Genomic DNA, 24,090 nt, shown 5'->3' with positions numbered 1-24,090 from the left:
TTTTACCTGCACTGTATATATTTTTCTTTTTTTTAAGAGAAAGACAAAAAACACTTACACGGGTCTTCCTGTGAGGCTGGTGTGGACATGCTGCTGGAAGTCCGGGTATTTGGAGGCCAGGTAGGCGAAGTCTGGGGGTTTGTCCTTGTACCGGTTGCGTGGATGCATGGACTTATTGAGAGCCATGATGAAGAACAACCCGGGTCTCTAAAACAATCACAACAACAACAACACATCAGCAAAGCCAGCTTAACAGAGACGAGTTTTATCAGCGCACCCTGGCATTTAATGCACAGACGTCTGTTGCTTTGACAAAAGCTACAAACACACACAGAGAAGCTGGTGCAGTGTGAAATTACGTTAGCTGGCCAACAACTAACTAACTAACTGCTGTGAATACAAACACGGGAGCTAACTTTGAGGCTAACTCCAGGAGCTGCTAGTTACCCGCTGTCTCTGCCTCTCTGGGTGGACGGCAGCCCAGATCCTGCTGCTGTCAACAGCGTTTTTAACTCTGGCGCTGCTGAAAACGTTGAAGCAACCTCAAGCTCGGACCACTCACGTTGCCCCAACGTTTCTCTCGCTTTCCGGGAGCGCCGTTCGAACGTCACCGCTCCTCACGCTGCTGCGCGCTGACGTCATCGGAACGTCCGTCGTGCCCCGTCTCGTTTTTGACGAGTTACAAACTTGGATGCGTGTCAGTGGCGGTTCACGTGGAAGGTCAACACGGACTAGTGTATCATTTTGAAGCAAAGGGGGGATTAATGGCTTTTTAAGTACATGCACTATATATATATATATATATATATATATATATATATATATATATATATATATATATATACACATTTAAAGACAAAAATCTAAATGTCTTCACAGAAAATACTTTTTAAATCTTGCCTTATTCTTTTACAAATCAAAACGTGACTTTTTGTCAGACTTTTTTTGATTTCTAATTTAAATGTATTTTAATTTCTGATTGAAGAATATTGATATAGAAATCAGTGGTTCAGATAAAGCAATTTCATTGCTTTATTTTGGTTTCCAGATCCTTTTACTCCTGGAATTTAAACCCAAAGTTCCTGAACTGGGTTCAGTTTAGACACCAAACAAAGCATCGGTATTCCTACTTTTTAAATTTTGGTTAATGAAAGTAAAACTGTTCACAAGCTGTGATTTGAAGGATTTTTATTAAGTATGGTCTAGTTTCTTAAAGAATTATGCAATTTCTCGGGAATTGTATAATTAAGTAACTTGGAAAACCCGGCTTCTATTTAAAAAAATTATAAATCAACTGCTAAACTTGGACTGTCCCTCGGAAAGTTGGGTAAATTTTAAGGCCAATGGGGCATTTCTCAAATATATCCAATTAGCTCTACCCGCCGGAAATCAACTGCAGTTCCCCAGACGGTCAGAGAAGCAAATTACAAACTGAGAAATGGAAACGTTTGCAACACCAATCATTTTGGAAGATGAGAATGTCCCAGGAGCTTCATTTCAACATGCTTCAATTGAGAAGCACAGCGTCATGCAACTGCTGGTTGAATTGTAGCTGCCATGTTGGTCGGATCCAACATGGCAGCACCTTGCGTCAACAACAGAAGCTGTGATAAAACACCTTTATTTTACACAGCTGTAAGTGTGTGTCTAACCTCAGTTACATGTCGCGGCTGCAACTCTGGAACGAACAAATTAAAAAGTGCCGTTTGTACGTAGAAATTACAGCTTTAAAGGACGTTTGAAAGAGGTACTATGCCAAAACAGCTTTCCTGGCGGTTGCCATATTGTAATCCTAATCTTTTGTTTTTATTTTGGATTCCTGACCTTTTCCAACTGTTTCTCCATTCCCAGCTCTTATTTTCGATTTCCGAGGCAGAGAAATGGAACATTAGAACACCAAAGGTCCTGCATACTACCCAACTCCGACCCAGCTTCAGACATTGATGTGATCAGGAAGCCCCTTGCACCTCCTTTTGGACTCCAAAGGCTCCTCCCACAGAGACTCTGGGGAAGAAGAAGATTCCCAGAAGCTTGGTGCAGGGGTTCTGTGGTTCTCTCCTGGACCTGTTGCACCATCGACCCAAACAGAGATATGCAGAAGATAACGGATGGATAAATGGACTTGGAAAAATAAAATCGTTTATAGAAGCTTTACAGCCAATCTGACTGAACTTCAGCTATTTTTGCATAGTCTAAATGTGAAAAGTTTTGCAGCTGTGACAGCAGCTGGAATTTAGTTTCACAAAGTGGACAGAAATACATGCCACACTTTCCAGATCGTGACACAAGACTCTGCTGGTCCGTCTCCTAAAATCCTAATAAAACACGCTGAAGTTTTTGTGGTTGCAGAATGTGAGAGTTTTAGGAATATAAGTACTTTTGTGAGGCTCTGCGCATGCGAGTCATATTTTTTTCCCAACACCATTTTAATAAAAACTTGCACTCCTTGTCCCATACCCTTAAATTGTAAAAAAATTCAAATGTTATCTTGAGCAGATATATTTTCTTATACAAGTTATACTGCCCTGTAGTTAATTGTGGTATATTAAGATTACACTAAATTTAAACAATGTCTATATAAATATTACTTTACTGGGGCCTAACTTTGAAAGAACCCCTTTATGTGGAGATTAAAATAAGATTTTAACTTTTATCACACAGTGGGTAAATCACACTCAAATATGATTTTTAGTGTACCAATTCCTTAAAATAATGCAGTTTGATCTTTTGATGAGTCAAAACCAAAGTTAGCAGTTAATCTTGTAATACATACACAGCTATGCTCTTCTTTCACACCTAATTAGTATTTACTGTGGCGTCAATATTAAACAAAACCATTGGCATTTATCAAGCTATGAAAGGAATAATCCCATCAGGTTCTTTGCTCGTGAAATAAACAATTTGGAGCAACCTTCTACACGATGTTCCTTGAGGTGTCCGATGTTCTCAGGGCCTTTGAACATCTCACCAAGAATCTTGGATTTTCTTTTTTTCCCTGTCATAACGTTATTTACCATTAGATTTCATCAACATTCCTGCCATGTACTTCAACGATTCCAGATTTGACACTTCTTGCCTTTTCCCAAAATCCCATTTCGATCTTAAACGCACCTTTGGTGACCTCGGTAACAAAAGCGCAGGACACACACACACAGAAGGCAGATTTTTTTTTTCTTTTTATTATATTGCAAACAAGGACATCCAGGTATATTGTTAACAGTTTGCAGTGTGAAGAGTGAGACCATAGTGGCAAAAAAACATCATGAACTCTCCCCGTAAGGAGCTTATTGTGCAGTCTGAAGCCCTCGGGTGTGGTTCAACAGGCAGCTCACAGAGGACACAGGGACTCCAGGCAGGCGGAAAGGACCTGCAGGCGTTTCAAAACCTCGCCTGTCGGTCCCTTCGCACCGAGCCACGGCAGCACAGGGATTGCTTGGGACCTGCGAATGGCATAACTGGTATTTCTTAAACACTTGCATTAAAAAAACAAAAAAAAAAAAAAAACAGCAGCAGCTGTTTTAGTGGGGCTTACTTTCCTACTGATTACAAAATAACGAGAGCACACATCATCCCGACCTGTGGGTAACTAAACCTCCCTGAATAAAAACCAAGGAAGGGGAAATATTATTTTTCAGCTTTTAAGTGAAGGTCTGGCATATCATAGCGTGATCTTAAAGGATGAATCTCGTTTTAAAAAAAAAAAAAAAAAAAAAAAAAAGGGGTCGGAACAAGAACGAGGTTCTTTTATGTTTTCTGAGACAAGCCAGACTGAACGGACAGACGTTTTTTAGCTTCTGCCTGAACACTTACCACATAGTGCCAAATTGTAACGACAAAACCCAACGGCTTACCCTCTTAACCCACATTTCTGACAGAGAAAACATCTTAAAAAAAGGGGGAGAAAATGAACAAAAAAAAAAAATCAAATTCCCAAAGAGACAATTTCTTCTTTGAGGGCATCCTCAGTCTGCCGCAATCTGGCTGCATACACAGAAAAAGGAAAAAGGCAAAAGCGACGCACGTGACCAACCAGCCTCTCTACAAACCAAGCAACAGAGCTGTGTGACCTCAACAAGCCAGTTAAAGACCAGTAGTTTAAATTTAAAAAAAAAGGGACCGGTTTTGAATGTGTGTACTATTTTAAATCTCCAAGCCAAAAAAAAAAAAAAAAAGGCAAACCAGCGCACGTCATTAAGTTGCCACACTACAGTAGATACAGTCACTTCAATCTAACTGGTCAGGATTAGCTTTTCTTTTTTTTTTTTTCTTTCCTCCAGCCAGAATCTGTTGGGACAGCTCAGGTCCTGCATGCAGCGGCGCTACAACGACGGGTCCCATTAGCCAGAGCTGCAGATCACCACATCCGGCACGCAGACAAAGACGGAAAACTCGCCTAAACCAGCCAGAAGTCAACACGTGTGGCTCCTATATCAGCAGAGGAGCAGCGCTGGAATGGACAGGCTTGTCAGAAACTATAGGTTTATGCTTGCATCAGCATCATTAAACTCTCAAGGTGGTCTTTAGTGAAAAATCAGGGATTGCCGGCTTAATGGCGCCTTATAGGACCAAGGTTTCATTTGTTTAGTCCAACAATGAGTGGACTGGCTGCTCTTTCAGTGCGTGAATATTGAAGGAAACATGCTGTGGTCTATCTGCAGAGATCTTTCCCATCTAATCTCCGTCATGTCATGTCCGTCCGTTCTCATACAAACAAGCGAAATTTATATTTCCTAATTTTACCGTCTCAAAAATCATTCTCAGTCATCAGAATTTATTCAAAAACGCGAGACTTTTCCCACATCTCATGTCAAAGCCGGGCACTGGGCTTTTTACGTGAAGTCTTCGGTTCTCCACCGAAGACTTGTTAAAGTTTCGCGTTCACGTCTTCTAGTGGCACGACGGGACAGCTTAGCACCTTTGCATGCTCTCTTGCATTGCACAAACCCTGCTTCAGCTGAGTGACTCTTTATAAAACAAAAACAAAAAAGAAGAAAATAACACAATTTTGCTCCAAAAAAAAAAAAAAGCGACAAAAGCGAGCCCGCCCACATGTTTGAGCCAAGGCGCGATCCTTGGAAGTCCGGCTCCGGTGCTGCACAAAGCTTTGCACAGTAACACAAAAAAAAAAAAAAAAAGCCATTTATAATCAAGAGATAATTTATCTTAAGCCCAGCAGCGGTTTATGTGGTCCCCCTAAGAGAAGAGTACAAAGCGGATCGAGCCTCCCAGGTCCAAGGACGACAGTATGAAACATTCGTATATATTTATATTTATATATTTATAGATATATACACAGCTGTTAAAATGTTACCTAGCTCCACGTGAAGAGAAATGGTACGCACACTCGAGAAGTGATGTTATAAAGCTACAGATTAGGTCAATAACGACGCCCCCACAGACATCTCCTTGCATCACAATGTGCTCCTCCTGCCTCATTTCTCACACCAAGCTAGGCACCAACAGACTACAACAGTGAAGGAGAGGAAATGACAGGGGGAAAAAAAAAAAAAAAATCTAAATAAAAAAATAGACAAAATAAATCTTACACATAAAGACACTGTCATTTCTTAAATTATCAGTTTTTAGTGCCCTACTTTCTTTTTTTTTTGTGTGTATTTTTTTTTTTTGTCTCCCACCCTCAAGTTGGTCGGTAAGGCTGCAGGAACAGACGCTCAGCCCTGTGTTAAACCTATGGTACTTCTAGACAACGTTATGCAAATTTACAGTATACAATTTTGGATTACCATGCAAGAATACTTTCTTTTTTTTTTTTTTTTTATGTGTAACATTTAATAGCTCGATCTACACCCAGGAATAATTTACACAGAAGGACAAAAAGTTGTCGGACCAGAGAGCGCTAAGGGTAAATAACCACGGTGGTGAGTGCAGCCGGAAAGGAGGCGAAGATGTGGCGGGGTAGGGAATCAATGGCGGCGGTGTGGGTGGGGTGGGTGGGGGTGGGGGTGGGGGGGTTCAGAGGAGCATCAGGGGGGAATGAGGTTGGCGGTCCAGTCCTCCCAGGTCCACATCAGCGACACTCCCATACTTTTACTGTTTGATCTACGCTGCCAGTGACCACGAAGGGAGCAGCCTTGTGGAAATCTGGGGGAAACCAAACAGAAAGGCACATTTAAAACGAAGCAAACGCAAACAAGTATGTATGTGAACATTTCTCTTCAGGTTTAAAAGCATCACGGCGATCCTTCATTAAACAAACTAAAAGATTTCTAGGCGGGATTCAACCTCGGGAAGCTATCGTTATCAAGAAAGTCCAAGAACAACATGGTGTGTGTGTGTGGGGATGCAAATACGACATCATGGGTCGACTGATGGTAAAAAGGTTTAAAAAAAGAAATAAAATAAAAACAAAGATTGTGTTTAGAAAGATGCTGCAGTCACTAGAGGCTTCTCCAGCTGTTTGGAGCACAGAGCAACACGGTGCTGCCCCTCCCCCACCTGTTGCTGTGCACTGCTGGTCAGCTGGATGAAAGAAGTCTACAACCCTTTTCCCTCTTCTACAGGAGAGGAAATATTTTCTGTTCAGTCACTGATTTAAAACCTAAAGGAGCACCATCTATCACCGTGTTTTAAACTACAGTTGTGAAGCTGGTTTAATCTGCATAGCCAGGCTAACTAAACCAGCTAGGATCAGTCTGTGATACTTGTGTTTCTTTGTACAGAGCGGCACGGCAAAAAGGGAAAGTCCCCTGCACAATAAGGACTTGGAAATGACTTTTTCTCAACTTGAATCTATGCGTTAAAAAAACAAAACAACTGTTGAAAATTATTACTTTAATATATGAATGTGTTTTAGCTGCAGCAGGAACTATTGTTGCATTTCTGCTTGCTTTCTGCTGTGGGTTACAGCAAACACAGACCCCAGATGATGAGTATATTCTATGCCAACGCTAGAAACAACTACTTATTTCCATCTTTGCGATGTTTGAAAATGTTCCTTCTGGAGGTTTGGCAATTAAACAAGTAAGTTGTCGTTTATTCATATCACCCTTTATACCTCCTAAGGCTTTTTATGTTGCATTAAATATATTGAGACACATCATCCCTAAATAATTAGCCAACCCTTATTGCAGTCCATGCAGGTCGTGGCAATATGCAGACTGTGTACAGTTATATCACAATAATGATAAATGTGCAACAATATTGTGCAGCCCTGTGCAGCTTGGTGAACTCCAACCAGCAAATGTAGAGTCATCGTTCCCCCCCCCACTGGTTTTCAGGATGGCAAACCAAATGGAAACATGTCTGCTCGCAGAAAATGTCTTTTTTTTTCTTATATCCCTCTAAAATTCAATACATTAACAACTTTCACTGATGCCTTTGGGTCAACCAAGATTTAGGAGTTTTAAACACGTCTCCAAAGAAAACCGTCCCCCAAGAGAATATATGAGCCTCGAGCTTCTTCAATGACGCTGGTTTGTGTAGCGATTAACAAAGTTGCTCTAAAGAATTAATCTTAAAAAAATCACCAAAAGGACACCTTTTCTCCACAGGATTAAAGAGCGGCTTACCCAGAGAGGTAACAAAGTGTTCGTGGGCACCCAGGGTTTTCATGCAGCGCTTGTTCTTGTAGTCCCAGATCCTTAAGGTCTTGTCATCCGCACAGCTCACGATAAACTTGCCTCCAGGGTGGAAGAGGATGCCGCGCACCCAGTTATCGTGTCCGACCTGAGAGACAGACCATGCTGATGTAGTTCACGCTGCTCCCGTGCAAATATGCATTATTCAGTGTAAGAACGAGACGACCCTTACCAGTGTCATAAGGCACATCCCAGTGCTTACATCCCACATCTTTATAGTTTTGTCTCTGGAGCCAGACAGCAGAAAGGGCCCGGGCTTTCCACTCTTCTTGGTCTACGTAAAACACAAAATGATAACAAAAAAAAGTCTAATCAGTCATGAGAGTGGTTAATTATTCTTGGTAAAAATAAAAAAAACAGTAATATATTCATGTAACACAAGTTCCTCACATAGACCCGACAAGGAGAGCATTAATTAGACCAGCCATGAGGGCCATGGTAACTAAAGGGACTGCAGAAGATACTTAATGAAAGAAAGCTTTCAGTAGTCCAATTTGCTCTTTTTTTTAAATTTTATTTTATTACAAAGTTTGGTGCAAACAGGCGCTCCGGTTCGTATAGAAGTATAAAAAATGCGCAGTAACATAAAAGTAGCAACTTAAGGCCCAGGTTATACAGTTTATCTGCAAAAAAAAAGAAAAAAAGTTGATATAGAGGTGAGTTACACTTATAAGAGGCACAGTTTTAGCCACTTTATACACTTTAAAAGGATATATGCCGCTACTTTATGACATGATATGCCTTTTTTTTTGGCTCTTGAGGGCCGGGTAATGTGCCTTGACGGGCCGGTTTCGGCCCACGGGCCTAGAGTTTGACACCTGTGCTCTAACCTATCAGACTGAGCCAGAGCTGTGCTGCATGGAAAATACAACTATTTCACACTGCAAAAATGGAACTAAAAGTAAGTAAATATTTCTAGAAATTAATGTATTTATCCTTGAGGTGAGCAGGTAAATAAGATGATTTGCCAATGGAATAAGATGTTTGCACTTAAAATAGGAGCAACTCGTCTCCATCATCTTATTTCAAGTGCAATATATCTAATTATCTTATTGTAGGGGCAAAAATACTCATTACATTGGCAGATCATTTTATTTACCTGCTCAAATCAAGGACAAATACACTCAGCTCAAGAAAATTTTACTTAGTTTTAGTTCCCTTTTTGCAGCCTCTAGGCGTCTTTTGTCCACGGCAAAATGGGCTTTCGGTGTTAAAGTCGGCTCTATCGATCCACAGAAACTTAAAGTATTACAAGGACACAAAAACATCTCCCCATACAAGAGAGCACATGTCGGTCTGGGACAACTGCTGCAAGGAAAACGCTATTTTAATCTGTCAAGGTTACAATTGGACACGCTGCAGATCACAAGGCATAACGGGGAGCCTGATCTGTCTGCGGGACATGTGGTTCTTCTATCCGTTCGCCCTCGTTGCCTTCGTTTCCAGCTGCTGGCTTCACGCGGACGTCGGCCTCAGCGGCGACGTCATAAGGTCCCACTGGCATGGCAGCGATCGCGGAGAAAGGCTGCAGATTGTCTGATAAGGCGACACGGTGTGAAAAACGTCACGCCGTCTCGGGACCCCGACCATGAGTTTACCTCTTAGATCTGCTTCAACTTGGGGAACGCGGCGGCTCCGTTTCAGGAGAGGATTTGGAGCACGCGGCTGGATGGAAAGATCGCCCGATATCTCTGCCTATTTAACGCAGAGTGGGGATTGGCTTGCGCGGTTGGTGCGTCTTGCAAACGTCTCTCAGTGATACCTCACAAAAACATCTTGTATACTGGCTCCTTTGTCTTCCCTTCCACCACCTGATTAGCCGTTACCAAACAGACACCGCTAAACGCAACGCGAGGCGGTCTCACACGTCCCGGACTGCACTGGTTTCCTTTAAAAGGAAAGGACCTGCACCCACCCATCCTCACGACATTCTACAGAAGCACCATAGAGAGCATTCTGACCAGCTGTCTCTCTGTGTGGTGTGGAGGCTGCAGTGCCTCCGACTGGAAGAACGTGAGGAGAGTGGTGAGGACAGCAGAAGGGATCATTGGGGCTCCTCTCCCCTCCATAAAAGACATTTTATCTCAGTGTTGTGTGTCCCGAGCCCGTAACATCATCAGGGACCCCTCACACCCCCACCATGGACTGTTCTCCCTGCTACCCTCTGAAAAGATGTTGCGCAGCATCCGCTGCAGGACCACCAGGTTCTGCAAAAGCTTTTTCCCTGCTGCCATCAGACTGTTGAACTGCTGCTGAACGGCTGAACTACAACCCATAAACTCTGCACAACATTCGCATATTTGCACATTTTGCATCATTGCATCTCCATCTAGCATTACAAATGCTGCCGAACTCTTAAATTTTAAATGCATTCTTGCACAAATGTCCTTTGCACAATTCTGTACATACAAATGTTTTGTTTTGTTTTTTTACATTTAAATTGTTTACTTTTAAATCACTGCTGCACCTTATACTGTAATTTAATTTTACTGCAATTTACAAGCTGTACACTGCAAAAACAGAACTAAAAATAAGTAACATTTTCTTTAAATGAGTGTATGTGTCCTTGATTTGAGCAAGTAAATAAGATGATTTGCCAATGGAATAAGATTTTTCCACTTAAAATAGGAACAATTCATCTCCATGATCTTATTTCAAGTGCAGGATGTCTAATTATCTTATTTTAGGGGCAAAGATACTCATTCCATTGGCAAATAATCTTATTTACCTGCTCAAATCAAGGACGAATAGACTAACTTTAAGAAAATTTGACTTGTTCTAGATCAGTTTTTGCAGTGTATGCAACGAAATTTCGTTCTGTACGCACTCTGTGCATACAAAATGACAAATAAAGTTGTCTAAGTCTAATAAAAAAAGTGGATTTTAAAAACGACCGCCAGCTCTAACCTCAGAGCCTGTGGCGTCTAGGATGATGGGATGTGCGCTCTCTGGAGCCCAGGAGATGCACTCCACCACGTGTTCGTGCTCCCGCAGCTCCGCCTTGCACTCTTTGGTGGCCACGACCCAAACGCGGACCGTCTGGTCGTTGGAGCAGCTGGCGATCAGCGTGCCGTCCTGGTTGGGCCGCACCATGCGAACCCACTCCCTGTGGCCCGTGAAGGTCTTCACGCAGTAGCTGCCGGGGAAGAAGCGAGTGACATCAGAACAACAAAGAGGATCTAATGAGTTAAAAAACACAAAGTTACGTTTTGTTTTTTTGCTGGTTTTAAAGAATGATTCATGGATTTTTTTTTTTTTTTTTGTTTTCATACCCAGTTGCCACCTCCCACATCTTCATGGTTTTGTCCCTCGAGGCAGAAATGATGTGATCTCCGTTGGGCATGATGGCTACAGAAGAAACATTGTGGTCATGTCCTAAAAAAAACAAACAAAAAGAGAAATAATTAAACAAGTAAAACCTTCTTGGGGCTTTTTTTTAAGCTGTATTAAAACATTTGTGGTCATTTTTATTTTCATACTCATCTTTAACACCAACTACCCCATATGCAATTGGTGTGGTCATAATTAGCCAATTAAATGACTAGCCAGGCAGTCAATTTGCTGGGTCTGATTCTTTTACTCTTTTTTTTTTTTTCCAGGGAGAATACAAGATGCCTAATTAACTAGACACTGGGCCGTATTTAAGCTGCTAAACTGATGAGGAAGACAGCAAGTGTGTCCTAAAAGGCCAGCTCGCCTGTGTGCTCCCACACGCCGCCAGACTGTGATAATAAGGGGCAGCAACACAGAACCATCCAACGTGCCGCTGAAGAGGGATAATTAAACTGCTGTCCAAATAAGCACTAATCTACTTCACCAGTAGGCCTCGTTGATTTGGTTTTTGCCTGTCTAGACAGAACTGAATGTGAGATTTAATAGAAAGAAAAAGGCTGTAAAGTATATTAAGGAATAAAGTCATCCAAAAGGCTCAGGATCATAGATATAGAGAAAAATATTCTGTTGAAATACTGTCAATATAGGAGGAAGTGGGCCGCCTGCTCACATCCTCGTTTAGTTGCTTGCACAAACTACACGATTTCCACAACGTCAAGAAATGCTTCATTAATATTCATACATGTCTGTTTCACAGGCCGTTATTAATGGACTCCTTTAGCAGGGGTTAAAAGCAATTTAGCATGCATTGTGTTTCAGGAGGGCAGAGTCTCATGTAAACTACTCTGCCATCATTTAATTTAACTACAGGGATGTTAAAAAGGGTGAAGGATGCTCAAGGACACATTTAAACAAGCAACGTCACGAGGCTGTCAAGTCAAACCTGGGAACAATCCGGCCCTAAATAAAAACTTTAAACTGCTCCAGAGGTGTGATTATAGCGGAACTGCATATGTGATTGTTTAAAATTAATTTTAAGACAGCTTAACATACTTGTCGTATTTTATTAACAGGTTATTTTTGCCGTCAATCAGGCTGAGACCTGGTGGGCTGCGGCGCATGTTAACCCCTCTGTGCCGAAAACAGTGCAGCAGCCAAGCTAACAGAGGAACCAGTGAGCAAATTGAAAGTTCAGAGCACATTTCAATACAATTGTGAGGAACTTTTATTTCTGAGAGGCTACGCTCTAATGCAAAAAAGTATGAAAAAGAGTATCAGGGGTAAGAAAAAATAAGTATAACGTGCAGTCTGTGGTCGTCTGCGATCTACATGGCAGAAAAATTCACTTATTGTAGTGATGGGGCGTGACTTGACTGAAAAATATGTGATGTAAGTTGCAAGTTGGAAGAAATGATCCTGGTTGACTCCATTCGAGTTTTTTTTTCTGAGCACGTCCCACTGGGAGGAGACCACAGGGAAGAACCAGAACTCACTAGAGGGACTATTATATATCCTGTCTGGCCTGGGAACGCCTTGGAGTCCCTTTAGGAAAATAGTTTTTTGCTTGATGTAACCACGAGGTCCGCGCAGCCATATTTCGTCATTTTGGCTACCGCGCCTCTCCACAGGGCCAAATATTTCCGCTCTGCGCACCTGGGAGAAACATTGCGAATGAGCAAGCGCTCCTTCTGGCGGAGGTTTGTAAATATAAACATCTTTTTGATTCGGCCCGTAAAGATCACTGTGATCAGCAAGTACACTGCAAAAAGGGAACTAAAAGTAAGGGAAAATTTCTTGAAATTAGTATATTTTTCTTTGATTTGAGGAGCTAAATAAGACTATTTGCCAATGGAATGAGCATTTTTACCCGTAAAATAAGATAATTAGACATCCTGCACTTGAAAAAAGATGATGGAGATGAATTGTTCCTATTTTAAGTGCAAAAATCTTATTCCATTGGCAAATAGTCTTATTTACCTGCTCTAATCAAGGAAAAATACACTGATTTCAAGAAAATTTCACTTATTTTTAGTTCCCTTTGTGCAGCGTAGTTAATTCCTGGACAGAAATCGCCAAGTAAGAGGCTTTAAAAGGGTTGAACGCTTGTCATAGGAGCACAATACTGCCCCCTAGAGTCTAGGAGAATAGTGCTACTTTGGAGGAAAAGCTGCACGGCGCATAAATGCTGCAGACGTTGTGTCTGTATGTCTTATTTCCGCGCGGACCGTGCGTAAAGCATAAGGCGACCTTCAGCTGGAGGATGTCGCTGGGTAGAGGCATGTCTCCTGGTCCTGATGATGATCGGCATACATGCGCTAAGGGATGTGCTACTCTAATCTAAACTAGTGGTACTGAAGAAAAGTGTCCAGTGAATGAAGCCCTGAGAAAACCCCACACATGATCTGTTAACTGTGACATCATCCAGAGAAGACGGCTCACCCGCTATTACCATCTAATGTAGAACAGATTACTGGATCAATGTGTGCTTCTGTGCTTTTTTGTTTCTCTTGTTGTGTCTCTGCTCTGTCTTCTCTAACCCCAGTTGGTCGAGGCAGATGACCGTTCATACTGAGCCCGGTTCTGATGGAGGTTTTTCCTTCTTGTTAAAGGGAAGTTTTTCTTTCCACTGTCGCTTCATGCTTGCTCAGTATGAGGGATTGCAGCAAAGCCATGTACAATGCAGACGACTCTCCCTGTGGCTCTACGGTTCCCCAGGAGTGAATGCTGCTTGTCGGGACTTTGATGCAATCTACTGGTTCCCTTATATAGGACATTTTTGACCAATCTGTATAATATGATTGAACTTGATTTTGTAAAGTGCCTTGAGATGACATGTTTCATGATTTGGCGCTATATAAATAAAATTGAATTGAATTGAATCTAGCTGCTCTCATCCACTCACCATGCATGGTCCTGATGCACTCAAAGCCCTGGAAGTCCCACAGTTTGATAGTCATGTCTGCGGAGCAGGACGCCAGCAGCTTGCCGGTCTGGTCGAACGAGATGTCCTGCACCGAATCGGTGTGGCCCTTCAGCGTGCGTTCAAAGTCTCCGGTCTCGTAGTCCCACACCTGAACAGACGGCAAACTCTGGTTATACTTCAAGGTAAGCCGGAAATATTAGACACCACCACAATTTGACAAGGGAAAACATTTACTCAACCCCTAATGTTGCATCTTTAACCTCATTCACTAATCAAGATAGGAACCAATGAATGTATTTAGCTGTCATTTAAAATAATAAATAAATAACAGTTTGTATTTCATGTTGTCAAAGTGGGGTCTGAGAAAAGCCAGCAGACAGTTTGTGGTGCTAAGCCCGCCACTGCCAACTGGACTGTAGACAGAATATGGTGTGAACTGTGGTAAGCCTGAGAAAGCTGTTGAGTCTGTGGCTTTGAGCAGACAGACGGCTCGTCACAGAAGGATAAACCTTCCTCGGGTCCCTCTCTGGGGGTGAGGGGATTGTAGGCAGACGGTGACACGACATTCCCACCATCCCCTCCTCCTCCTCCTTCATTCCTTGTAGGGGTTTCACCCTCGCTCTGAAGGAAGCTGCAGATGGCCCGGAGCTGCCACGTGCAGTGGGGGGTGAGGTTGTACTTGCATTGACAGCTCATTACATTATTCATCAGCAGCTTTTCAACCACAAAAGCTCAGCTTGTAAAGCTGTGTTGTTGTTTTTTTACATTTTCCTAAATATTAGCATTATTATTAGAGCAGAAGCAGTTTTCATTGTTACCATTCAAAAGACAGTCTTTGAATTTTCATTGTCCACCTTGAGATTGAAAAAGGAGAGTTTTTCATGTTTAAAAATGTTTTTCATGCCTTTAATTATGTCATTTTTTTATCCATGTGGTATCAAAATCAAGTTTGAAATCTTTATATTGTGACAACCCTAATAGTGACTATGTACATGTAATGCTGCACTGCAAAAACGGAACTAAAAATAAAAAATAATTTTCTTGAAATGAGTGTATTTGTCCTTGATTTGAGCAGGTAAATAAGAGGATCTGCCAATGGAATGAGTATTTTGACCCTTAAAATAAGATAATTAGATATTCTGCCCTCTAAATAAGATGATGGAGATGAGTTGTTCCTATTTTAAGTGCAAAAATCTCATTCCATTGGCAGATCATCTTATTTACCTGCTCAAATCAAGGACAAATACACACATTTCAAGAAACTTTTACGTATTTTTAGTTTTGTTTTTGCAGTGTGAGCAGTTTTGAACGGGGATGGCAAGCTACAGGGATTTTCTGGCTAATAAAAATAAATCATATTACTTGATTAAATAAGAAATAATTAATTACATCCTTTTATATTTGAAGATCAGATTTGTTATGCGTCGATTTATCCAATTTAACAGTATTACTTCTCTAATATATGAATTCTTGCTCCCACTCAAATCTCACACTGCAAAAACGGATCTAAAATAAGCAAAATGTTCTTAAACGTAGTGTTTTTGTCCTTGATATGAGCAGGTAAATATGATTATCTGCCAATGGAATGAGTATTTTGACCCCTAAATTAAGATAATTAGACATCCTGCAGTTGAAATAAGATGATGGAGATGAATTGTTTCTATTTTAAGTGCACAAATCTTATTCTATTGGCAGATCATCTTATTTACCTGCTCAAATCAAGGACAGACACACTCATTTTAAGAAAATTTTACTTATTTTTAGTTCCGTTTTTGCAGTGCAATAAAGCCAACAAGCTTTTCAGTCCGTTTCTAGGTTAAAAAAACAAAAACAAAACACAGAAGTCTCATCTGTGCTTAAAAATGTAAGAGCTTTTTAGGGAAAAAGTAGGACACAGTCAGGTCAGGCAACAGAAGAGGCACCCAAGAAAAGATGAGCAAAGAAGCATGGCTGAATCTGTAATTTTGATTCGAGGGGCAGATAGCTGAAGGTGGTTCGTCATGGTGGGGCTGTTAATGGTTTAAGTGGAGGATAAATTACACAGGATGCTGAGAGGCGGGGTCGAAGAGGGATCACTGTGCCAAAACGTGGAGGGAAGGGCCCCTGCTGTGTGGGTGTTGCCAAGTAGGAAATATACAAGTGTCTATTATTGTCTCATGAATAATTGATGCAAAGCAAACAGCTCAGCGGAGTATTGGGATTGTGCAGCCAAGCAGTGGAGGGATTGCTGCAGCAAAGGTTGCCCAGAGGCAGGTTGAAGGATTTATAGGTGGATGCTACGAGATTGTCTAGATGACACAGAGAGATATCCTCGATGCAGGGCGCATGTGGAGGAGAATCAGAGACGGCTGAAGGAAAAATAAATATATATAGTTGAATTTGTATGATAGTGCTGCTACCAAACACAAAGAAATAATAAAATAAACCCCTCTGCTGTTGTACTCTCAGCATCAATGGAGACGAAATTAGAAATTTAAATAAATAAGACCCATCTCCAGTCTGTCTGTGCAGCAATCCAATTAGCCTTTATTAACTTCATCTTTCAAACGGAGACAAATGTTTAGACTTTCTCTGAAACCACAATGCACATGTTAAAAGTATGAGTTTAAAAGACCTGCACCATTGCAAACGTCATAAACCAAAGAACATGCCTCAATATTATCCACACAGAGCAACAGCTGTGCCATCTGTTCAAGCTGGGAGAGAAAGCATGTGAATTATTCCTCTTGTCCAAATCTGATGCATCCTTTCACAGAACATTAACTCAGTCTGACATATTTAACGCCGTTAGAAAATATATTTGCTCTTCGTTGACTTCAATTGACTAAGATGTAAGATGTGTTGTTAATAAAAAAATAAAGTAAAATTAGCCATCCATGAAATATTTATGAATAGTAGAAACTGTAAGGTAGTTATGGTGTAAGCTGCTAAGGCAAAAGAAACTTGGTGGAAAACATTTTGCTCTAACCTATATGGTTATGTGAAAACTAGAAAAATGTCAGAAAAAAAAAATCCCCAAATCTGCCACCAAACCCCTAAAAATGTACAATAAAGACTATTGTAGGGAGCATTCTCCAACAATGAGCATGTGAAAGCATCTAGCCAGAGTAAGTATCTGTTTGAAGAGTGAAATAAGTCAGGAGATTCTCTTCCATCAGGCCGTTTCTCCGGCTGGAGACGCTTCACACGATCCAGCATGCAAAGGTCATTGTTATGCACTGCAGCCAATCGCTAATGAAAATAACCATTTAACGCCACTGTGACGGCGGTGCACCGATTCATAATAACCATGATGACATTTTTAAGGCCGCAGCAGTTTCAACATGGCAGAAGTTTTCATTTCTCTGAACAGTTTTCATCTCGTCTTAGCTGGAAAACTATTCTTTGTTTCATCAAAGGTGAGTCGCTCAGAGTTGTTATACGGCAGTCGAGAGATTTACCAATAATTAAAAATGTCCTGATCAAATCCTGGAGGGGAGGGTCCGTCGGATAGTCGAACCTCGGATTCAGGAAGACTTGGAGAAGGCATTCATTTCCCTCGGGGGATCCTGTGGGGGGTACTCCGGGAGTATGGAGTACCGGACCCTTTAATAAGGGCTGTCAGGTCTCTGTACGACCGGTGTCAGAGTCTGGTCCGCATTGCCGGCAGTAAGTCGGACTCGTTTCCGGTGAGAGTTTGACTCCGCCAAGGCTGCCCTTTGTCACCGATTCTGTTCATAACTTTTATGGACAGAATTTCTAGGCGCAGCCAAGGTGTTGAGGGGATCCGTTTTGGTGGCCTTAGGATTGCGTCTCTGCTATTCGCGGATGACGTGGTCCTATTGGCTTCATCAGGGCGTGATCTACAGCTCTCACTGGAGCGGTTCGCAGCCGAGTGCGAAGCGGCCGGGATGAAAATCAGTGCCTCCAAATCCGAGACCATGGTCTTGAACTGGAAAAGGGTAGAGTGCCTTCTCCGGGTTGGGGAGGATGTGCTGCCCCTAGTGGAGGAGTTCAAGTATCTTGGGGTCTTGTTTACGAATGAGGGGAAGATGGAGCAGGAGATCGACAGGCAGATTGGTGCGGCGTCTGCTGTGAAGCGGGCGCTGTACCGATCCGTTGTGGTGAAGAGAGAGCTGAGCCAAAAGGAGAAGCTCTCGATTTACCGGTCGATCTATGTTCGTACCCTCATCTATGGTCACGAGCTTTGGGTCGTTACCGAAAGAACGAGATCCCGGATACAAGCGGCTGAAATGAGTTTTCTCCTTAGTGTGTCTGGGCTCTCCCTTAGAGATAGGGTGAGGAGCTCAGTCATCCGGGGAGGACTCAGAGTAGAGCCGCTGCTCCTCCACGTCGAGAGGAGTCAGTTGAGGTGGCTCGGGCATCTGGTCAGGATGCCTCCTGGACGCCTCCCTGGTGAGGTGTTCCGGGCACGTCCCACCGGGAGGAGGCCCAGAGGGAGACCCAGGACACGCTGGAGGGACTATGTCTCCCGGCTGGCCTGGGAACGCCTTGGGATTCCTCCTGAGGAGCTGGCCCAAGGATGGATGGATGAACCTGATCGAATCTTAAGAATCAAACCGGTGTCCAGATGAAGAGATGATTTAAACGATTGGTATCCGTGTCAATGACTTTTGTTGGTCTACCGTCTGTGACAATAAGTCAGCTGTGTACACAGCCTGTTTTAGTGTATTTGTTTTTGCCTGATGATAAATTATCCCTGAAATTATTGCGATAAACAATAACACTATCATTATATTAGTTGAAAGTGGTCTCCAAGTGGCAAAGGCATAATGCAAGTTCACCCTCTAAAACAGGGGTGTCAAGCTCCAGTCCTCGAGGGCCGGTACCCTGAAACATTTAGAGGTTTCCCTGGTTCCACACGCCTGAATCAAATGACACAATTAACTCCTCAGTATGCAGTCAGGTTCTTCAGAGTCCTGCTAATTACCTGATTATTTAACTCAGGCGTGTTGGACCAGGGACACATCTAAAACTTGCAGGACACCGGCCCTTGAGGACTGGACTTTGACACCTGTGCTCTAAAAGATCAATATACTTTATCTTCCAAAAAAAAACATTAAACAATAGAAGTGGAAGACAATACAAATATTCAATTTGGTTGAGTGGGGTGACAAGTACCCGAGCAAAAGTAGTTAACTTTTTCCTGCGATAGTTGAAATGATCAAGCTCATTTTAACTTATCAATTGATTGATTAATTATCGTGACAGTCTAATCTGTCGCTTCAGTGTTAAAAGCTAATGTAGCATCAGACCATCATATTAGGTAATTCCTAGTCATCACCTCTCAACAAAAGCTCACTTAAAACTCCAGAATATCCCTTTAAGATCTACGCCATCTTCTCTCTCCCCCCCCGGCAGCACTGACCTTTATCGTTGCGTCCTCCGAGGCCGACACCATGACGCTGAAGACCGGGTGGAAGATGACGCGGGTGACGGGGTTGCGGTGGCCGCTCAGTGCGTACCGTTCAGGCGGACGCGGGATCCACTCTTTGGGGTCCCGCTTCTGGGTCACAGGCCCACCCAGGGTGATTTCCTCCTTCGCTTCGTTCAGCTTAGACTCAAGTTCCATCACCTGTCCAGAGTTCACACCATGACACGTTATCACAGGATAAAATTAACTACAAGAGGGAAAAGTTATTGAGCTCGAGCCTCAACTTTTACCCAACATCTAAACTTGTTAGGGCTGAACGATGTTGGAAAATAATCTAATTGCGATTTTTTTTTCTTAATATTGCGATTTAATGCACAGTTTAATTTATCATGTGTTTTAAAATATATACGAACAACAAATCAATATGTTTCCTCGCCGTGTGGTTTAGTTGCTAAAAGACCCGCAGCATCTAAACTCAGAGCAGTAATGATTGAGTTCTGCCTACAATATATTTCAATCAAAATTGCAATTTTGACTTTTCTCCGCATTAACCACAAGCAACAAAAATGGTCTCTAAATAAAGATGTTTGTAAACAAGGATTATCTTAAATATGAACTTTTAATGTTTCTATTGGTCAGAATATTATTCAAGAGAACAGCTTTTAATTTAATTGGACATCAATCCTTGTTGAAGATAAAGTGCAAAGTCCAACCAACAAGCAAGTCTATGTATTAAACTGATTGACCTGTACTTAATGCTATGTATGATTATATAAACAATAAAACAAGTAATAAAATTAGATTATCTCACTGCTGTGACTGTCTTCCCTTCCATGTGGAGGAAAACCCACTTTAAACATATTACTGACACCTAAAGGACGTGTCTAATTCACTGATTGTTACATAGCCAAAAATTGCAGACCTCTGCGATTTGGAAGTTGCGTTTTTTCAATTCACGATTATATTGAAAATGTGATTAATTGTTCAGCCCTAAAACTTGTGTAGATGATTTTGTGTTGTTTTTTTAGCACTGTAATGTCACGGACTGTTCACAAGACTGCAATCCCCACCAGCATTGGTAGAGGAGGGGAAAACACCCCACAAACCTTCTTTTGTAATCTGATGACTGAGGTCCATTTTTTCTCCAAGAGGCCGGCGTACTTCTTATCCAGTTCTTCGTTCTGTACGGCAAACAAAGAGGATATCAGACACAAAGAAAGCCAATCAAAGTCATGAGCTCAACGTAAATCGGCGGGCTGGAGTGGCATGTTGAGGTCGGCGGCTATAGTAAGAAAGAAAAGGGAATTATTTACACGCCACACACAGACCGACGCTGCCTCCCAGACTCTGCCAACCTACAACACACACACACACGGACGGAGGGGCTAGTCCTAATCCTTCTCACACAAGCTAATCTCCTGCAGAAAGGCTTAGGCGGCTTACTGCCACACAGCCGGTACCGAGGAAGCGGTGGAAGTTAACTTGTGGCGGTCCTGGCAGACGAGTCAGATTCCACCTGCAGGCTAATACCTTGAGCCGGCCGCTACGCTTTACATGACGGAGGAGGTGCGCAGACACCACCCCCCCCATTCCTGCCAGGTTTCTCTTCCATAAATAATATTTATAAGCAACGAATAGGATCAATTAACTCTGCCATCTCAGATCCTTTGACCTAGATTTTGATGGTTTTAGCATAAGGTTGAGGAGATTTCTTTGGTCATATTGGTTTTCTTGTTTAAGTGTCTTTACGCGTCATCTTTTTATTTGTGTTTTTTAATGGATGTGTTTTAGTTTGTAGCGATGTACAGAACTTCATGTCATACGGCTGTTTAAGCGCCTTATGAATAAAGATATGGTAAATTACCAACTGCTTTGCTTTTCATAAAAGCCACGAAGCTGACGAGAAATCAAAGCAGCACAAACAATTAACATTTTCTCTATTATTCATTCATACATTCTTCAGCCTGCCTCCAACCGGGTGGATCGTTGCATATTCTGCCCAAAAATAACACTAAAAAGGCACTAAAAGTAAGTAAAATCTTCTTTAAATGAGTGTATTTGTCCTTGATCTGAGCAGGTAAATAAGATTATCTGCCAATAGAATAAGATTTTTGCACTTAAAATAAGAACAATTCATCTCCATCATCTTATTTTAAGTGCAGTTTATCTAATTATCTTATTTTAGGGGTAAAAATACTCATTCCATTGGCAGATAATCTTATTTACAGGCTCAAATCAAGGACAAATACACTAATTTCAAGAAAATTTTACTTACTTTTAGCTCCTTTTTTGCAGTGAAGATAATACGAATTTCTATGTTGGCAATTGTAGTTCTTAAGAAAGGAGTTCAGGTCAGCGCTTTACAAAATTGTAAATCAGCCTTAAACTCTCTGATTGGTGCATCTCTATTAACCTTTAGTCAATGAAAGCTTTGATGTTATTAGAAATAATTAGAAAGCAATATTTAGCGTCAAGCAGAACAACAAATATAGAGCCGCCACTTGCACCTAGCCGCGCCCTGAGGGCATTACAAGCTATCAAAGCATCAAAAACCCACACAGACAGCTACAGCGTCAGTGAGGGGGAAAATTAACAGTGCTCCTGTTTCACAGCTACGCCCTCGGCTCTAAACAAAGCAGACATCATCGAGCAGGGAGGATGTTCGAAAAGCTCGAAAAGACTCTATGGATAACCCTTCCTAATGGCGATTCCTCAGACTGAGTGTAAAAAAGAAGAGGCGGGAAGTAGAGGAGGACAAAGAAGAAGAAACCAAAACAATAAAAAGAACAGGGAACCTCGTGTGGACAAATCTTCAATCGTCTAATCTGCCATCTGCCTGGATGTTAACACACACACAAGTGCCAGACTCGGTGCAGCCTGCCAGCCCCGTTGGCCACTGATAACCAACATATGTGTGCGTTTGCCTGTGCATGCAGGTATGTGCATCTCCTCTCATTAAGGAGACGGAAAGGGAATATAGAGCACGACTTCTATGAATTATTTCTGCTAGCTTTGAAGAGGCTGAACAGCCCTGACCTCAGCCCTGCAACCGAAGCAGCCACGAGGTGAGGGGCGTTTGATTATGCGGATAAGAACGGGCCTCACCAAACAAAAAGATTAATAAAAGCGTTAACGATGGAGGGTAGCAGGAACACGGGGGGATAAACCCGGTGGGCTGTTTGCCACGGCTCCACCCAGGTGTGAGTGGCTGAGCGCTACAACCCGACAGGGTGCAATGATCGCCTCCGTGCCATTCATCTATTATTCAGGCTGCTTCCAAAGAGCTGCCACATGGAAAATGACTGAGAAGCGGATAAAGAGACACCGCCGGGGCGTCACGTGTAGGCAAGGTGGAAGATGGCGCTATATGAGGCAAAAAAAACAAAAAAAAAAAACTTCAAAGATGCTAGAAATCATTTTTAAGCAAAGAGCAGCAGCTCCTCAACGATGATTTTGCACATGAGCTGCAGCATATTGCAATGAAAGCTCCATATTTCACTCTTTTATTGTTCCAGTTAATGTCAATGTATTATAATATTCTGTGCAACGGAACAAATCAATAGGATACTATCTATTATCCAAAGAATACGAACAAGAATCATGATTTTAAGGGAAATTGTAATAAATATGGAGCCTTAATGAGTGCAAAGGGCAAAAAGAAAAGATGAAAGTAGAAACATCAAGAAATACGGAACAAACTTTCTTTCACCAGAAATATTTAAATGTAAAAGAGCAAAACGAAGTGTGCATTGGGTAAAAATTGTATAAAAGATACACACCTGATCAGAATTTTAAAGACTGCTTAATAAAAAGCAAGGATTGGCATTTTACGTTCTTGGATCTTAAGAGGTAGAGCTTCGCAATGCTAAAAGGAAAAACATGGGAGCAATAGACAAAAACCTTTGATTAGGCAATTATTTGTATAAAAATAACGATTTAACTGAAATGAGAACTTCATCATTTGATCGAAGGTTTAAGACCAACGTCAAAATCTGCGCAAAAATGTAGTTTTCTTATCATTTTTGGTCAAAATGAAACATGATTTTAAGTGCTGAACGCATCTCAATAACCAGCAGAATGCATCTGCGGGGGAAGGACGTCAAAAACTACCCATTTTACTTTAATTCTTGTTTTCAATAAACTGCCTGTTCAAAGGCATTTGTCTCCTGCTCCCATTTTACTTACAGTTTTCTGTAGATTCCATTATTGAAAAATACTAATTATTACACATTTTTAACCCGTGTTAAAGATTTTGATCAGGCGTGTATGACAACCCCAGAGCAAACTGAGAGAAAATCATCAGAACATTACAGTAGGGTTATAAAAAGTTAATCCCATGGTAGATCAGTGAAGGTTGCTCAGACATTTTAGGTGGAAACAAAACATCGCTTGTAATATTGTTTTGCAATCTTGATAAAATCTGCAATTTCTAAATTTGTATCTTTGTAATGAAATATTACCACACTGCTTGCTTACTTCTATAATAATCCTTTGTGACACTTTTTATAAACAAAAAATGGATTGGGGGGGGGGGGGGTCATATGAATTCACTAACTAATTTAACCTCATTATATTTTAGCCAAAATCAGAGGAAGCTCAAAAGGTGTTTGAAGCTATTATAGAATAAACAGTTCATAAACAGCTGCGAGAAAGCGAGAGAGAGCAAGACTTCCAGCAGATAACAGGAAGGCTGGAGGGAGTACACTGCAGGGCTCTCGGCAGCGCATTTCAGCATAATAGACTGGGGGAAAAAAAATCCTGGCTCCGTTTTATCCCTCAGAGTTCTCTGTTATGTATAAGAAAAAGCTCTTTTTAATGCTAACCACATGTTGCTCATTAACCTGCTGAAGAAAACGTGAAAA

General features: G+C 41.7%; 2 protein-coding genes across 3 annotated transcripts in view; both read right to left on the bottom strand.

The window, feature by feature from the left end:
• The window catches only part of mettl16 (methyltransferase like 16), a 30,329-nt gene extending 29,688 nt beyond the window's left edge, over positions 1–641 (bottom strand). Inside the window, exons 1-2 of one of the 2 annotated variants that reach the window (XM_012877374.3) lie at positions 563–641; positions 59–207 (exon numbers count right to left, since the gene is read on the bottom strand). In XM_012877374.3, the coding sequence (XP_012732828.2) occupies positions 59–186 (128 nt within the window). In that variant the 5' untranslated portion in view covers positions 187–207; positions 563–641. Of the gene's footprint in view, positions 1–58; positions 208–447 lie in introns of both variants that reach the window. The other variant, XM_012877373.3, reaches the window with a different exon arrangement.
• Positions 642–5,950: 5,309 nt separating this feature from the next.
• Positions 5,951–24,090, bottom strand: part of pafah1b1a (platelet-activating factor acetylhydrolase 1b, regulatory subunit 1a) — a 42,496-nt gene continuing 24,356 nt past the window's right edge. The window contains exons 4-11 of the mRNA XM_012877350.3: positions 20,335–20,409; positions 19,223–19,429; positions 13,834–14,002; positions 10,871–10,973; positions 10,506–10,734; positions 7,771–7,872; positions 7,530–7,686; positions 5,951–6,102 (exon numbers count right to left, since the gene is read on the bottom strand). Coding sequence (XP_012732804.1) covers positions 6,029–6,102; positions 7,530–7,686; positions 7,771–7,872; positions 10,506–10,734; positions 10,871–10,973; positions 13,834–14,002; positions 19,223–19,429; positions 20,335–20,409 — 1,116 coding nt within the window. The 3' untranslated portion in view covers positions 5,951–6,028. The remainder of the gene's footprint in view (positions 6,103–7,529; positions 7,687–7,770; positions 7,873–10,505; positions 10,735–10,870; positions 10,974–13,833; positions 14,003–19,222; positions 19,430–20,334; positions 20,410–24,090) is intronic.

This window comes from Fundulus heteroclitus, chromosome 18 (assembly GCF_011125445.2).
Source record: "Fundulus heteroclitus isolate FHET01 chromosome 18, MU-UCD_Fhet_4.1, whole genome shotgun sequence".
Taxonomy (NCBI): domain Eukaryota; kingdom Metazoa; phylum Chordata; class Actinopteri; order Cyprinodontiformes; family Fundulidae; genus Fundulus; species Fundulus heteroclitus.
The sequence above is the reverse complement of the archived record's forward strand: the minus strand, read 5'-3'. Positions and strand labels throughout refer to the sequence as shown.